The following is a 16,195-nucleotide window of genomic DNA, read 5'->3' on the forward strand; positions in this document are numbered from 1 at the left end:
GCACGGGGGTGACCCTTTGGCGAAATAAACAGTAATCGCCCCTGTTGTAACGACAATTGTTACTGGCGCTTGTTATGCGTCTCATTATGTCCGGGCTATGACGAGGGTATTGTTTGATGGGAGATTTGAGTAGCCTTTGTTATGTATCAGAAACCCGGAAAGGAAGGCCAAGAATCAAAATCTCCTATCCACCGGCGGTTGTGATGTTTACCCCAAGATCCCCACACGCACTACATGTATGTTTCTTGTCGGCGTGACTCACAACTTGCATATAAAACGAGGCCCTCATCCACCACACCAATCCAACCCTTGACAACATTCCAAGTTCCTTTTCCACTCAACTCACCACCATGTCCAACCCAACCGTCCTCGTCACCGGCTCGGCCGGCCACCTCGGCACAGCCCTAATGCTCGCATTGCCCGAGCTCGGCTACACCCCGATCGGCATCGACATCAAGGCCGGCCCAACGACCACGCACGTCGGGTCCATCACCGACACCGCCTTCCTCGCCTCCGTCTTCACCACCCACCAGCCCGCCCACGTCATCCACGCCGCCACCCTGCACAAACCACACGTCGACTCCCACACCAAAAACGACTTCATCCAGACCAACATCGCCGGCACCCTCGCCCTCCTCGAAGCCGCCACCACCACCACCACCAGCCCCCAAACAACCCAACCCCCCTCCTCCCCCTCAGCACGCACCGTCAAATCCTTCATCTTCATCTCCACCACCTCCACCTTCGGCACCGCCCTAACCCCCTCCCCAGGCTCCCCCGCCAGCTGGATCACCGAAACGACCCCCACCCCCACCCCCAAAAACATCTACGGCACCAGCAAAACCGCCGCCGAAGACCTCTGCCACCTTCTCCACCTCCAAACCTCTCTCCCCGTCATCATCCTCCGCACCAGCCGCTTCTTCCCCGAAGACGACGACGATTCCACCCGCCGCACGGCCGTCACCGGCGGCGCCGACAACCTCAAGGTGCTGGAGCTGGCGTACCGGCGGGTGGACATCGCGGACGTAGTCTCGGCGTGTGTGTGTGCGATGCAGAAGGGCGCCGATGCAGCGGCGGGGCGGGCTGGGGGGGTGGCGTGGGGAAGGTATATTGTCAGCGCGCCGACGCCGTTTGGGAGCGGGGAGGAGGTGTTGAGGGGGTTGAATGGGGGGGATGCGGAGGGGGTGTTGAGGCGGGCGGTGCCGGGGGTGGGGGCGGTGTTTGAGGGGAGGGGGTGGAGTTTTTTGGGGAGGGTGGATCGGGTGTATGATTCGGGGAGGGCGGTAAGGGAGTTAGGGTGGCGGCCGGAGTATACGTTTGAGAAGGTTGTGGAGAGGGTGGGGAGGGGGGAGTGGTGGGGGAGTGAGCTGGCGTTGAGGGTGGGTAAGTTGGGGTATCATGATGTTTCGATGGGGGTGTATACCACGCGGGAGGAGGGGGCTGATGGTGTATCGTCTTTGTGATACCTCGGGCTGGGAAGAAAGATAGCCTTGCCTCGGCAACACCACCCTAATAACGGTGTGTGTTGGCATAAAACCGCTGAACTGGAGGTGTGTGCTCTGGAAGACGTAGATATATCGTGGTAAGCCAAGGAACCACGCCCGCCGGCAGCAGGAACAGAACAGGTAAATATATATATTATTCATACTCCGCTATGCCCTAGGGCGTGCCGGACCCTCTGCTATTTAGTGTACAGGAAAACCGTGCCCTCCCGGGCCGGGTGAAAAACCCCTACCAACAATCAAGGAACGATGCGTTCTGGTGAGTCTACGTATACAAAGAGAGGAGGCCTCCTGGCCTCCGAACGGGGGCGCTTTAGGCCGCCGTTCCCAGCTCGAGCCTCCTGGCCAAGCTGTACATCGGCAGCCTCCCCGAGTCCATCAGCCAGTCGAGGATCCTCCTCGCAAGCCGTGCAGTCGTGGGATTGATACCGTGTAGAACTGAGTAAAAGTCCCGTCGTGTCCGAATTCCAGTTCTCTCCCATCTTCGAGTCAACGGTGGGGCCAAACACCACACTACCAGGTGTTCGGCAGTCTCTCGTCCCTCGCCACACTCGCAGGCAGGCGTCAGAACCTCCGGGACTTCCCGTGTAAACAAGTAGTCCCGTAAGCCTATTGCTCCCGTCCGGATTTGAATGAGCAGTGAGCTTTTCGCCTTGCTGAGACCAGGTAAATAGGTTAGCCGCCTAAAGGAGGATATACAGGAGGGTGCTTAATGGTATGTGGTCTTACACAGATCCACCAAGTGTTATGAGTAGTCCATGCCTATTAGTTCTATCCCACAGCAAGTTTGGCTCCGGCGAAAGAACCACCCAAGACATGATACAAGGCCGCATTTACGCCGTGCACCGCCTAGGCCGCTTCGGGGCACACAAATGATTCCTGGCATTGATACCAACGAATAGCTCTACCTTCCGCTCCTCAGCCAACATCCCTCCCCTTCCCAACCGCTCCATAGTACCAACAATACCAACACCAAACACAAACACTCCCCTTCCCTGAACCCAATAGCCGTCCACGGCCAAAGCAATCCCAATCCCAAAATAACTCCATACCCATCTACTTATTACTCTCAAACGGGCCCAAAGATCCTATCCACAGTCAGTCAAGCCCATACCCCACGACCATTAATAAACAGGGAGGCACTCACGTTTCCATGATAATCCCCGTGATCTGATACGGGCAGGCGTTGGACGCCGGGCGGCGGTCCTCAAAGTAGCCGCAGCCCTTCGCGGCGCACTCGCGGGGGATGCGGATGGAGGCGCCGCGGTTGGCGACGCCGTAGGTGAACTGGTCGATGGAGCCCGTCTCGTGGCGGCCGGTGAGGCGCTTCTCGTTGTCGGCGCCGTAGACGGCGATGTGCTCCGTGTGGCGCGTGCCCAGCTTGGCGATGGCCGCCTCGATGTGCTTCATGCCGCCCTCCTCGCGCATCTCCCTGGTCGAGAAGTTGCTGTGCAGGCCCGCGCCGTTCCAGTCGCCCGGGATCGGCTTCGGGTGCAGCGAGACCTTGACGCCGAAGTCCTCGGCGATGCGGTGCAGCAGGAAGCGGGCGAGCCAGAGTTGGTCGCCCACTGGGAAGGTTAGGGGGTGTCGTTGAGAGGGAGTGGACAAGGAAGGGACTGTGGCTTACTCTCGATGCCAACACATGGGCCAACCTGGAACTCCCACTGGGCGGCTAAAGGATGTCAGTATTTTCCAAGGTCGGGGAAACTGACGGCTCAGATCAACATACGCATCACCTAGGCAAAGTTAGCAAGGATCCCAATCAACAGCTTTCCTAGGCAACCAACCTCAGCATTGGTCCCCGAGACCTTGATCCCAGCATACAGACACGCGCGGTAATGCGCCTCGACGATATCACGCTGGACGACCTTGCCCGCGCCAACGCCGCAGTAGTACGGGCCCTGAGGTGCCGGGAACCCATTCTGGGGCCTAACCATCCACCACGCACTCCGTTAGTCACCGCCACTCCCAACCCCATCATCACCACCAAAAAGCAGAAAGATAAATACGCACCAACCAAACGGCCACCCATTCATATCCAACAGGGTATACTCCTGCTCCAAACCAAACCACGGCTCGTGCGCCGCATGCGCGGCCATGAGCTTGGCCGTCTCGTGGCGGTGGTTGTACTTGTTGGGGGTGCCGTCGGCGTCCCAGCACTCGGCCAGCACCAGGATGTTGGCGCCCAGCCGCAGCGGGTCCGGGTACACGGCCACCGGCCGCAGGTACACGTCCGAGTTGTCGCCGGGCGCTTGGCCCGTGGAGGAGCCGTCGAAGTTCCAGATAGGGAGCTCGTCGGGTTTGTAAGGGGTGGCTTTTTCGGGGAGGGTCTGGTGGGGGGGTGTTAGTTGGGTTTGGGGGTTGGAGGTGGGTTGGTGTGGTGGGTGGTGGGTTTGGGGGATGGGGATGGCATGGGATGGCATGACGTCGCGTACCCTCGATTTGGACCGGGTGCCGCCCTCTGCGTCGATCCTAGGAGTGATGTTAGCTTTTGGTGGTGTCCTTTCCAGATGCGCTGCGTCTTTTTCTCGCGCCTAATATCGAGGGACCAAGCTTACCATATGTACTCGGCAATAATAGTACCCTTCTGGTCGAGCGAGAAATACTTTTGAAGCTGAGGGTATGAGTCAACAATTACTCTCTCCAAGGCTTGGTAGAGTATTTTCTCACAGTCCCAGCTTGGGAGACGAGAGGCGGGGAGGTTGCCTGTTGGAGCTCCGTCAGTTGCACGTCACCACCATTTGGATAAAGATCGAGCGACGCAGTTGGGTCTGGCCGGGTGCCGTACCATGGTTCCGATTCAACTCTCCAAAATGATAATAACAAACGAAGGTAGGGCGAGTGGTAACCCCAAGAATGAACTTAGGGAAATAGGCGAGTCAATGAGTCAAAGGCGACGAGGTGTACGAATACAACATGAACATTCCAAACTCGCAACGGCACCGGAAGCGGGAATCGTGGGTCTTTAAAGATGCATGCGATAACACTGACGTTGGCATGTGCGCTCCTCCCGCAGCAGGCATGATAAACGATCTGGGCTTATCTTTCCCGTTCCATGTTGGGACGAACACGCCAGACAGACAGACGCCCATGCCGCCCGGACAAGAAAAGGCCGCCACCACGCATGCGCCTGGAAGGCAGGCAAGGCAGGCAAGGCAGGTCTTTCTTGCGGTGAATGGGTGCTGTGCTGTGCCCGACCGCTCCTTCACCAAGCCACCTTGGAACATCCCGAGATAAGGGGGAATCTGGTGGGCATGGGTCCTGCATTCCCCCTTGCCACTGGGAGAGACATGTTATCGCCGTCATCCTATTGGCTGCATCTCAGATATTCTTACAACTCCCACGACGTCATTGGACAAGACGAGACGGATCTCGGGAGCCTGGACTCACTGCCTCCCCCCAACTCCACAGTCTCGCACGGTGTCTGTTGAACCCGAACAGCTGGAAAAAAGATCTCGGCACAGTCAGCGGGGTGTCACGAGACTGCATCCCTCTCAAAAGGGCCCTGGCAAGTCGGCAGTGCTCTTATCTGGGGGAAGTCCGCCAAGCGGTAGGAGTGGGCAAAAAGCGTGGGCGGCATGGCAATGAGCGACATATTGTGTAAAGGGATGAGTAGTATGAAATGGATACTTATTAGTACCAAGACATGGGCATTGTTGGCAAACTCTGAAGAAGAAAGAATCTCCCCACGCTTCTAGTTTTAATAGCGCCTACAACTGCTAAACTAGCACGCATCCGCTAACAATTTCAAATTCTTCAACAGGGCAACCCTCGCCGAGGTGGTCACGAGAACAACATCCGTCTCTTTTTGGACACACAAGCGATGACCTGATGTCTGCCACCCCTATCGGATACGGCCCAAAGAAGGCTGGTCGTATCTGCTTGCTCCTGTCTTTCTACCTCACCACACATCCCATTCCGCAGTTCACACCCACGCGACAATGATCACCTGACTCAACCATCAACGCAGACCATGGCGTGGTGACCCCCATCAACCTGGGTTCCATTAATTCAGAAGACGGCGGGTTGGGATGCCGTTGACCCGAAGCCCTCCGCCCGTTTCGACCTGCTCCGGCCACTGCCAATTAACGTCGAAAAAAGCCAGACTCTGGCGGATTGTCCGCTCGAATTCCTTCCAGCGTCCGTATCCCTTCCACCTACCGTCGGCAAAGATTGCCAACGCCCTGGCGCTGCTGGGGTAGATCTGCTCACATGGGGTCCCGTCATCATCGATGATGGGGTAGCGTTTGGCCGCCTCCTCCCAGGCCTTCTGGAAGTCAAACTCCGCGCCCAACATCCTCCTGCCTTCGAGAATCGTGTGGTCCCGCATGATGTCGATGACGTCGTTCCGGTCCCGGTACCAACCCCATGCCTGGAGACGCTCGCCGCGGATCCTCTCGTCGAAGATCGATGCGATGTGCAGCAGGGCCACGTCCTCCACATCGACGTACCAATCTAGGAATCCATTATTAGCATTCATTCAAACAAAACCCGCCGAGCCGTGGGGGCCAGAGGGGGGGAGAGGGAGCCCCCTCAGAGGAATCAACATACGAGCCTGCGTCACGCCAGCCCCCTGAATCTCCAACGGCGCCCGCCCCCCATTCCAATACATCGTCCACACCCAATTCATCCAATCCTGCGTATACAGCGGCGCAAAGTGGTACCCGATCACATTCGCCGGACTGACCACATTGACCTTGAAGCGCGGCTTCTTGTCGCGCACCCACCCCCACAGCGTCTCCTCCCCCTTCACCAAGCACGAGTTGCGCACAGCCTCCGCCCCGCCCACCACCTCCTCCTCCTCCCCGCCCACGGACGGCACCGCTGCCGCCGCCGCCTCCCCCATCAGCGCGCTCGTGTACGTGAGCGCCTCAACCGACGGCTCGCGCGCCGCCGCCTCCAGCAAAGCCAGCACGCCGCGCTCGGTGTGGGCCCATGCCTCCGCGATGGGCGTTTTGGTGCTGAACTCCGGGGGCGTGGCATCGTGCACGATGGCGTGGACGCCGCGGACGGCGAGCTGGTAGGTGGAAGGGTGGTTGGGGAAGCGGGGGCTGGTCTTGACGCGCTGGAAGGCGTTGGTGTGCACGAAGCGCGCAAAGAGCTTGTCGAGCCATTCGGAGGGGGAGGAGGAGGGCACGGTGGTGCGCACGCGGCTGCCGGCTTGGAGGAGCTGTTTGATGATTTGGAGTTGGAGGGGGTGCGTGCCGTTGGTGACGAGGATGAGTTTGTCCGGGAGGGCGCGGGGGGTTGGGCGTGACATGATGGGGGGGTGTGGAGAGGGCACTGCGTGGAGGTTCTTGGTTCCGGGCATGGGGATAGGTAGGGGATGATGTTTGTGCTGAGGTGCTATTCAAAACAGGCTTCGATACCCTGTGGTGGATGGAAAGGGAACATGCAAGATGGTTTCTGCTAAAGGTGGAGGTTACGAGTAGAAACGGCACTCCAGCCTCCGGCAAACTCCTGGCAACTGCAGGTGCACGGTCAGTTCTAAATGCATGTGCATTCAGATTCACTCTGAGGCAAGAGCTAACAGCCTGCCAATGCTACTGCAGATGGTGGTTGTCGAGCCTCCTTTTAGCAGTTAAACACCAACTTCAATTTCCCGAGCCAGACATGCGGTGGAGGCCATATACCGATCAACCTCAAGTTATGACCGCAGAACTGCACATCCTACCGCTACCGGTAACTAGAGAGGTACCTAATCGCTACACCTTTTCTAATCTTATTCTCGGCAGTAGCGGCATACTATGTAATCAAACAAACTCGTGTTAGGCCGGGGGGCGAGCAGCTAAGGTAGATATACACCTGCACAAGTCCCCCCCCTTGCTACCGATGTGATCACTGCTCTTACTAGGTACGTATATAGCTAGGTGATTCATGTTCGCTAGTTCGAGTAGGGTAGCCATTGGGGGAGACACAAGGCGGAACGTGTAAAATCGAGTCATTTGACTCACAATAGCACCGCATCTTGTGGTTTCGGGTTACTAACGGGAAAATCCGGCCCAAAACAGAGCGAAATTCTCTCAGAGTCGTATGTTGTTTGGTTTCCCGATCCGGTTGACCTGTCCGGATCTTGCCAATCAAAATGTCAAAAATGGAACTTGACATCGTTCGATATTGCCCCGGATCAGACCACCTGGCCAATGTGTCATAGTCACACCACCAAGGCTTCAAATTTGGAAGAACTGTGTATTCAAATGTTCTTTAAGAAGGCATGTATTTCTATCTCTTATATTTTCTCATAATTAAAGTTCGAGACTACCTCAGGGCGTTTCATTCATTCCCCCGTGGCTCTCCCCAGGCTCCACTTCTTCTACCCCTGAAGACATAAACATCACACATCACCCACAATGTCGGTACCAAGGACCCTGCCGATGCAGCATATTGACCGCAAGGCGCTATACACCAACCTTGAGGCCCGCATTCACTATCTTCATTCCTTTCTTGACTTTGGTACCAGTAAGCCCCCCTCCCATCCCCGAACCACCCCCCCTCTTCCTCTCCCCATTAACACCTCTCACAGGCGACATTGAAGCTCTCCGATCAGGCGCAAAGTACATCCAGGCCCTAATCCCCGCCGTAGTCAACATCGTCTACCGCAAGCTCCTTCAGTATGACATCACGGCTGGGGCCTTCCAGACGCGGAGCACCGCCTTCGAGGGACCCATGGACTCGAATCCAGACGAGATGAGCCCGCAGATTCTGCACCGCAAGTCCTTTCTCCGGGCCTACCTCAAGAAACTCTGCTCCGACCCGTCCCAAATGAAATTCTGGGAATACCTCGACAAAGTCGGGTAAGCCACCCTACCTCCCCCTCCCCCAAAACAACCACTAACCCTCCCCCCCAGCATGATGCACACCGGCCTCGGCCGCGCCCACCCCCTGCACATCGAATACATCCACATCAGCGCAGCACTCGCCGTGATCCAGGACATCCTCAGCGAGGCCATCCTGTCGCACCCGCGGCTGGCGCTGGCCCGCAAGATCGCGGTCGTCAAGGCCCTCGGGAAAGTCATCTGGATCCAGAACGACCTGTTTGCCAAGTGGTATGTGGTGGATGGGGAGGAGTTTACGGATGGGGTGGATTATGCGGCGTTGTTGGAGAGGGAGGGGTATCTGAGGGGGAAGAGGGTGCTTGTGAGGGAGGAGGAGGAGGGGGGTGGTGATGGGAGTGTGGGGGGTGGTGATGGGAGTGTGGGGGTGGGGGAGGAGCAGGCTGGGGGTGGTTCGGCTTGTCCTGGTGGTGGGATGGGGAAGCAAGGGGATGGTGTGGCGCCGGGGGTGTGCCCTTTTACGGGGGTGGTGGCGGGGGCGGAGGAGTTGGGGGAGAAGGTGGTGTCGGGTGTTGGAGGAGACGGGCCGCCGAAGAATGTGGAAGTGATTGTGAATGGAGAATGAGAGACGGGAAGGTGATTTTGTGATGTGAGATGGTTGTCTGACGGCTTGGTTTGGGTATGAGCAGGGGGGAACTGAATGGAATGGAGTTGATGGTTGGAGATCTGCATTGTACCATTATTAGAAGCGGGCTTATTGAGTGAGATTGATAGACAGCTGGTAGATACCACAATCGCATTTCTCCTATCCCAAGACAAGCACTTTACAGCGGTCAATTACTTTTGAACGAGTCTTGAGGTGAGACTTCCAGGATGATCTGATACTCATCGTCATATCTTAGCCCTCAAACCACCCTTAAAACCACGGCACCCCCCCCTACGCAAGACCTCACCCTCGCAGCCTCAAGCAAGAGCCGTCTTCACCCCAGGCTCCAGCCACAGCACCTTGTCCATCACCCCCTCCTTCTCCAGCGACGCCGCGAGCTCTTCCCGCTTCTCGGCAAAATGCCCCCACGACTCAAAGTGCATCGGCACGAGCACGTCGGCCTCCAGCTCCTTGAACAGCTTCGCCGCATCCGCACCATCCATAGTAATCGTCAGCGGGCCGGTGGGCAGCTCAACCGTGGCCTTACCAATGTTGAGAAGGGCGGCCGAAATATCTGGGGTTGGCTGGTTAGCATGTCGGCACAGCTGTGGCTCTCCGTGAGGTGAGAAGTAGACTGTGGAGCGGGCTTACGGAAGCGCTCCTTCATCTTGGCCAGCTCGGGCAGATAGATGGTGTCGCCCGAGAAGTAGATGGCGTTGGGTTTGCCGTCGGTGGTGCCGAAAGACGGGGCCGAGATGATGAAGCCCGTGACCTCGCCGCCGGGGAGGTGCTCGCAGGGTGTGCCGGTCACCTCGAAGCGCTTGCCGCCGATGTCGAGAGGGAGCGTTTCCCTGCGGGGATGTCAGTTGCTGCCACTGCCCGTCGGCCGGAGGAATAGGCGAAGATAAGTACTTACCAAGGCTGGATAGCCCTCACACCGGGCCTCGGTGCCAGCTTCTTCGCGCCGTCAGGGGTAGTGAACACGTGCCTTCCGTCAAGCGTCGCGCGTCCGGGCTCGTCGAGGTTGTCTGGGTGATCCTCGTGGCTGAGTAAAACGGCATCGATGTGCGGGAGGCTGGCCAACCCCTTCGCGGGGGTATCGGAGATCTTGAGCACCGCGACGCCAACGTCCCACTCGGTACCGGCGGGCGAGAAGACGGGGTCTGTCAAGAGGTTGATGCCGTCAACGTGGATGATGGCTGTGGCTGTTCCGATGTGAGTGACGGTCAGGGGCGCGTTGAACTTGACGTTGGAAGCCATGGTGACGGCAAATTGGGTTGGCGGAGAGTATGACAGGCAATGTAGGCAGGTATAAAAGGGATGCCCAGTTGAGACTGTTTGAGAACGGAGGACGAGATTGAAAGGGAAGTTTAATGGCCTATATACCTATCACACGTACACGGGTTTCCATTCCTCTTTGTAAGCCATATCACGATCACGTCAGAAAGCTGAACATATCGAAGCTCCGAGAGCAGCCGGATCATGTTAAGGTCGTGGCGACGGTTGATCCCGGTTCAGAGGGGTGTAAGTTGCCCCTGTGAGAATGCTTGGCGGGTTTTGTATCCGAATCAGGTTAGCATAACCATCTGGGTCGTCGCACAGGGGCGGGGACCAGAGTCTTGACTCTGCATATAGAACATCGTCTTGCTCCCGTTGCGGAAACAAAAGCCGCCAAGTGCTGCTAGAAACCTACCGAAAGCTTACCAGAACAGCAGATGGGTGTAGAAGCCGGGGCTCATGCCACCGTTCAGTCATGAAAATAAAGCAGAGGACAACGTGCCAAGCGTGCAGGACTGGGAAAATCAGTGCAAGTCCATCACTCTATCTCCTGAGCTTCCATGTCTTCTCAGCTGGTCAACTCGGCTAACCCGAACAGTGTGACGGGAAAAGCCCGGCATGTTCGCAGTGCCTCTTTCGTGACCTGAAGTGCCCTGGGTATCCGGCCGGCTGGGTTTTTGTCTCCCACGCCCCTCTTAATGACCCCAAAGTCGGGGTTCGAGGTGCAGTATCGCGACGCGGTAGAGGCAGGCTTCATACGCAGCGGAAGGAAGTCCCATCCGTCCAGGTAGTGACGCCAGTGCCTCTTCCGGCGACGCCCTCACTGAGTGACTTGGTCCTGACCATCATTGACAACTACGTGCCCGAGGCCGATACCTTCCCATCCGAGAACAGCGTCGAACCATCTCCCAGGATCTGCGGATCATGGGTAGAAATACTCCCAGACATTATTGACAGCGGGATGGACAAGGCTCTGGCCTCAGCCATAAGGGCTTTTGCAATATCCATCTTGAGCAGAGGCCGAAAGCGGAGTTTCACAATATCGGAGGGCCTTGAAGCATACAACCATGCCCTCATTTCGGTCAATCATGCGCTCCGGTCCCCGTACAGCGATTTCCCGGTTGCGATTGCGGCGGCCGTAATGTGCTTGCTCCTAGCGGAGTTCTTTCACGCCACCTCTCTGGGGAGTTGGGCTGCCCATCTCCAGGGTCTCGCCGACCTGATGCAGCTATCCCGGCCCGGGTTCTATGCATCTGGAGTTCCCCACAGGCTATTTGTAGGGGCAAGGCCAGTGTTGGTAAGATCTCGGCTCTTGGAGCGGGGAATCTCGCGTGAAATCTGGCTGACTATCAAGTAGATGGTGCTGGCGTTCTCCTCAAGGAAGTCGTCATTCCTTGCAAAAGAGGATTGGAAATCCATACCGTTTCGAGAAACGCCCCCTTCTCCGGTACAGTCGCTGATGAGCGAGGCAGCCGCCATACCATCAATCCTTGAACGAATGGATGCTGAGGGCGACGGTGCTGCTGAGGCAACATTATCGGCCTTTGAGGCTGCTCTAGACCGATTGGACGCCTGGGCGGATGATTTCTGCTCTTCGACGCCGGAATCTTCCACTATGTCCTGGATTCAGCCATCAGAGGATGCTGAAAGATCGAGCATATGGTTCCAGAACATCACCGTGGCGAATGCCTTAACGCACTTTTGGGCGTTCAAGGTAATTTGTCTGAGGAACATTGACCAGCTTCGAACCTCCAGCTCTCGCCCCGATTCCAACCAAATTACCGAGACGGCATACTTCGAGGAAGCTAAGCGACTGTCAGTCATGATTTGCCAAAGCGTCGAGTATTTGATGCAGGACCGGATGAAGTTGTTTGGTCCACAATCCGTGCCAATGCCCCTCCATACAGCGTACGAGGCCTTCGAAGCAGGGGGGAGTCGGAGCAGGGAAGAACTGAGTTGGTGTAGGGAGATTTTGAAAGATCTCAAAAACCGCGGCTATGCGTTCTTGTAGTTACTTCCAGGGCTGGGAACGGGGATGTGTTAGTCTCGAGTGTGGTTGAGCAATCAGAGTCGAAGTTCGTTTGAGAACCCCGGTTCTACTGTTCATTTGATGTCATTCTAGGTTGCGATTGCCTTACGCTCCACTAAAAAATAAAATACAAAATGCTGAATTTATTGATGAAGGTTTGAAGACCTTTCCAAGTTGTTCTTGGAGGGAAGTTTCGATCCAGGCTTGCCTGCAGCGCAACATCAGGGGCCCACTTCGAGCAATCATCGGCCCCAAAATCGAGGCACGAGCAGCCCGCGCCAAGGGGGTGCAAACAGACCCACTCTGGCAAGGCAACAGAAGCTTGGGTAAGCTCCAAATCGCCTTGCAGCGCAACCGGGGCCAGCCGCAACCCAACCAACCACCACGACGAACACTTCCCACGACCGACTTCATCCACCACAAGCCCCGCCGACGTACACCGATTCCATATCCCCGCAAGATACCAGCATCACGTCGCACCCGATCGCATCAACGCCGAAATCCACGACGGACCACAGCCCCCAACCATGGCGTCAGACCCGGAGCGCGAGCAAGCCCTCGCCTCGTTCAAGAAGAAGTTGATCGAGTCGCGGGAGTGGGAGACCAAGCTCAAGAACCTCCGGCTGGATATCAAGGGCCTGCAAAATGAGTTTGACCAGACAGAAGACAACATCAAGGCGTTACAAAGTGTTGGTCAAATTATTGGCGAAGTGCTGAAGCAGCTGGACGAGGAGCGATGTACGTTGTCCCGGGCCGTCGAGAACCACCGCTGTCGTTGGCGCAAGTACTAACGTTTACCCCCACATTACAGTCATCGTCAAGGCCTCCTCTGGGCCACGTTATGTTGTCGGGTGCCGGTCTAAGGTGGACAGGGCAAAGATGAAGCAGGGGACACGGGTGGCGCTCGACATGACGACACTCACCATCATGCGCATGCTCCCTCGCGAGGTCGATCCCCTTGTCTACAACATGTCTTTGGAGGACCCGGGACAGGTCAGCTTTGCGGGTATCGGTGGGCTTAACGACCAAATCCGCGAGCTGAGGGAGGTGATCGAACTACCGCTCAAGAACCCGGAGCTGTTCCTGCGGGTTGGCATCAAGCCGCCCAAGGGCGTGCTCCTCTACGGACCCCCCGGCACTGGCAAGACGTTGCTCGCGAGGGCGGTGGCGAGCAGTCTCGAAACCAACTTCTTGAAGGGTGCGTTTACCCCTCCCCCACCAACCCATAACCAAGAAAAAGTGACTAACATGACCCCTGCCAGTCGTCTCCTCGGCCATCGTCGACAAGTACATCGGCGAGTCCGCGCGCCTGATCCGCGAAATGTTCGGCTACGCAAAAGAGCACGAGCCGTGCATCATCTTCATGGACGAGATCGACGCCATCGGCGGGCGGCGGTTCAGCGAGGGCACAAGCGCGGATCGCGAGATCCAGCGCACGCTCATGGAGCTGCTCAACCAACTGGACGGCTTCGATTACCTGGGCAAGACCAAGATCATCATGGCGACCAACCGGCCCGACACGCTCGACCCGGCGCTGCTTCGCGCTGGTCGTCTCGACCGTAAAATCGAGATCCCCCTGCCCAACGAGGTCGGCAGGTTGGAGATTCTCAAGATTCATGCCTCCGGTGTGTCTAAGGACGGCGAAATCGACTTTGAGAGCGTCGTCAAGATGAGCGACGGGCTAAACGGTGCGGATTTGCGGAACGTGGTAACTGAGGCGTAAGTGGGAATCCTTGGGCATAACAAACCTCCCCTTTTGCTGACCCTTCTTTTTTAGCGGCCTATTCGCCATCAAGGATGACAGAGATGCCATCAACCAGGACGACTTCAACAAGGCGGTGCGCAAGCTGGTCGAGGCGAAGAAGCTGGAGGGGAAACTGGAATATCAGAAGCTGTAAGGGGCGTGCCGGCGCAAGAGACGAACGAACGCCGAGGATCGTGGGCAATCCTACATGCATGGGCGGCGCCACATGTGGAAGAACCCACACCATGGATACATCTGATCAGCGTGTAATATTGTAACAGTATCCGATCCGATGGACCTCCGAGCGAAATGAGTCTTGGTGGCCGGATGTGGTCTGTGCCTCGGCGGAATTTCACAGGTGCTCAGCCTACCATTGCCCCCATGCCATAACTCTATTTCGTCCCTCGCGTTGTAGGAATATTGTGAGGCTATGCGGCAGCGTCCCGCCGGTTCGGCCGGGAGGACGCCCATATAAGGTTCTTAGTGAGCGCTTCGTGAGGCTCCCCCGCACATGTCAATCCGAGAACTCGCACTCTCGAGCATTGATACCTTTTCCAGCTACATGCAGAATCACTTCGAGCTGTCAAAGGGGCGTTGTTGCTGACAGGATTGCGGCAAGTTGTGATTGTGATATGCTGATAATCTATTAATTGTCGAGCTATTGGATGGCGATGTCGAAACCGTCTGATAGTTCCGTTCCAACATCAAACTTGGCAATGTTCAACTTCTCAAATCTCTGTGCTCGTGTTCAACGTCGTCCTCGGCAATTGGCCTTCGTGGGGCGCCGCGCGGGTTGCTAAGAATAGGCGCCAAGGGAAGGCGGCTGGGCCCCCTTTTCCTTTTGGTTGCTTCACAGCCGCAAAAAGTGGGCTCTAACAACTCGGTGCCCAAGCCTGGCGTGGCTCGTGGCGCGCTGGGGACCCAGAAAATCAGGAACAACATCGGAAAAGCGAAGAGGGATCTCCGTTCAACAGCCGCTTCGGCGGTGCGGTTCAGCCCGCCCGTCGCCCGTAGTCTGGAATATCCGGCCCTGTTACGGGATCACACAGCTGTGGTGCGCCCGCCGACTAAACTACACTAGCTAAGCGAAAACGTCATCATGGGCGAGTGGGCTGGACTGTTCTAGCTGTGCGGTGTAAGTCAGGGGCAGGCTCAGATCTATCGAGATCCTTGCTCGTAGTCCCGGCAAGAGAAGGTTGCCGGTGGGACAACGGGGCGATGCAGCCAGAAAACCGGAAAACCCAAGCAACATTTGTTCGAACTTGATTACCTTATCGGTGAACACCTACACAGTAGACCGAAGGGCGCGTTCTGTTCTGGTCCACCTCGATACGAAGCTCCCCACTACCGTTGCCCAGAGACCCTGGCTCCGCCTGCCAAGCCCGGTCTGGTCAATGGTTGCGAGCATCTTCCGGATTCATCAGCGAAGGGCATCGCTCATCAGCGACGCGAGATGGCCGGATGGCGGTGAGGACGATTTGAGATACACGACAGGCAGCTTGGCGCGGGAAGGACAAGCGGGCAAGCCCCCCTCCCACAATGGCCAGAATCCAGACACGTTGATCGCCCGCCTCCGCGATGCACTGTCGTTGGGGGGCAGCAAGAAGTGCCGGATTGCTGCCAATGGGAAGCGTGGAATCCGCCATGACTGGCTGCAAAGGCGGAGCTCCCCCAGATCGAGTTGTTGGGGACAAGAAAGTGGTTGCATAGGAGCATAGATACCTTACAAGCAACTGCCTGAGCTACCTAGCTAAGTATGGCTCGCGACGCCATGCGTTGATAAGGCGGAATTCCAGATGAACAACTTTCTGGCTTTCCAGGTCTGGCATTGTCTAGGACGCAGCCGGCGTAATGGAATGAGGGCCATTTGGCCAAGGTGGTGTGTGAGACACGGGCGGCGCGATGATCCTATGCATGTCTTGAAGACTGCGCAGCATGCGTAAACAAACGACCGGATGGCTGGGTCGCGATGTTGTTTTCAACTTTGGCAAAGCTTGGAGGATGAGAGAAGGAGGGGTCTGCACCCAAAACATGGCCAACACAAACAAAGTCGTGGGTCCCCTGCGGCGGTGGTCCTCTTGTCAGGTTTGTCGTTGAACCAAAGAGAAGACAATTAAGTGAATATTGCGTGGTGCATCGATATGCGGGTTCTTTGCGCTGATCATAACCTGGAAGAAAGCAGAAGAAAAACGAAACACGAGCTTGGGAAAACAGCCATCGGGT

At 56.9% G+C, this 16,195-nt stretch overlaps 7 protein-coding genes across 7 annotated transcripts; 4 read left to right on the forward strand and 3 right to left on the reverse strand.

The window, feature by feature from the left end:
• Positions 1–85: 85 nt before the first annotated feature.
• Positions 86–1,748, forward strand: F5144DRAFT_653914 (uncharacterized protein). Its single transcript, XM_066793082.1, has one exon. It carries the CDS (start codon positions 351–353, stop codon positions 1,461–1,463), a length of 1,113 nt encoding a protein of 370 aa, XP_066641434.1. The 5' UTR covers positions 86–350; the 3' UTR covers positions 1,464–1,748.
• Positions 1,749–2,082: 334 nt separating this feature from the next.
• On the reverse strand, positions 2,083–4,713 carry F5144DRAFT_577815 (glutamine synthetase). Its single transcript, XM_066789222.1, has 10 exons — positions 4,291–4,713; positions 4,173–4,208; positions 4,061–4,116; positions 3,938–3,974; positions 3,516–3,832; positions 3,290–3,431; positions 3,232–3,238; positions 3,130–3,174; positions 2,650–3,070; positions 2,083–2,590 (listed from the first exon to the last, which is right to left on the reverse strand). The coding sequence occupies exons 1-10, from the start codon at positions 4,291–4,293 to the stop codon at positions 2,572–2,574; spliced, it is 1,083 nt and encodes a 360-aa protein (XP_066641435.1). The 5' UTR covers positions 4,294–4,713; the 3' UTR covers positions 2,083–2,571.
• A 795-nt stretch (positions 4,714–5,508) lies between these two features.
• F5144DRAFT_495075 (uncharacterized protein) lies at positions 5,509–6,762 on the reverse strand (the record flags this gene model as incomplete). The annotated part of the gene is made up of 2 exons (XM_066786077.1): positions 5,509–5,957; positions 6,054–6,762. The coding sequence occupies 2 exons, from the start codon at positions 6,760–6,762 to the stop codon at positions 5,509–5,511; spliced, it is 1,158 nt and encodes a 385-aa protein (XP_066641436.1).
• Positions 6,763–7,717: 955 nt separating this feature from the next.
• On the forward strand, positions 7,718–9,095 carry F5144DRAFT_515051 (Protoglobin-domain-containing protein). The gene is made up of 4 exons (XM_066786601.1): positions 7,718–7,961; positions 8,026–8,296; positions 8,351–8,654; positions 8,676–9,095. Exons 1-4 carry the CDS (start codon positions 7,853–7,855, stop codon positions 8,898–8,900), a joined length of 909 nt encoding a protein of 302 aa, XP_066641437.1. The 5' UTR covers positions 7,718–7,852; the 3' UTR covers positions 8,901–9,095.
• Positions 9,096–10,541, reverse strand: F5144DRAFT_577842 (beta-lactamase superfamily domain-containing protein). The gene is made up of 3 exons (XM_066789223.1): positions 9,838–10,541; positions 9,573–9,772; positions 9,096–9,495 (listed from the first exon to the last, which is right to left on the reverse strand). Exons 1-3 carry the CDS (start codon positions 10,179–10,181, stop codon positions 9,239–9,241), a joined length of 801 nt encoding a protein of 266 aa, XP_066641438.1. The 5' UTR covers positions 10,182–10,541; the 3' UTR covers positions 9,096–9,238.
• F5144DRAFT_577845 (uncharacterized protein) lies at positions 10,542–12,382 on the forward strand. The gene is made up of 3 exons (XM_066789224.1): positions 10,542–10,728; positions 10,798–11,496; positions 11,557–12,382. The coding sequence occupies exons 1-3, from the start codon at positions 10,675–10,677 to the stop codon at positions 12,208–12,210; spliced, it is 1,407 nt and encodes a 468-aa protein (XP_066641439.1). The 5' UTR covers positions 10,542–10,674; the 3' UTR covers positions 12,211–12,382.
• A 165-nt stretch (positions 12,383–12,547) lies between these two features.
• On the forward strand, positions 12,548–14,151 carry F5144DRAFT_293955 (P-loop containing nucleoside triphosphate hydrolase protein). The gene is made up of 4 exons (XM_066783832.1): positions 12,548–12,966; positions 13,040–13,426; positions 13,491–13,947; positions 14,006–14,151. Exons 1-4 carry the CDS (start codon positions 12,756–12,758, stop codon positions 14,124–14,126), a joined length of 1,176 nt encoding a protein of 391 aa, XP_066641440.1. The 5' UTR covers positions 12,548–12,755; the 3' UTR covers positions 14,127–14,151.
• The last annotated feature ends 2,044 nt before the right edge of the window (positions 14,152–16,195 follow it).

The sequence above is a fragment of the Chaetomium tenue genome, assembly GCF_020726465.1.
Source record: "Chaetomium tenue strain MPI-SDFR-AT-0079 chromosome Unknown F5144scaffold_5, whole genome shotgun sequence".
In the NCBI taxonomy this organism is placed as follows: Eukaryota; Fungi; Ascomycota; class Sordariomycetes; order Sordariales; family Chaetomiaceae; genus Chaetomium; species Chaetomium tenue.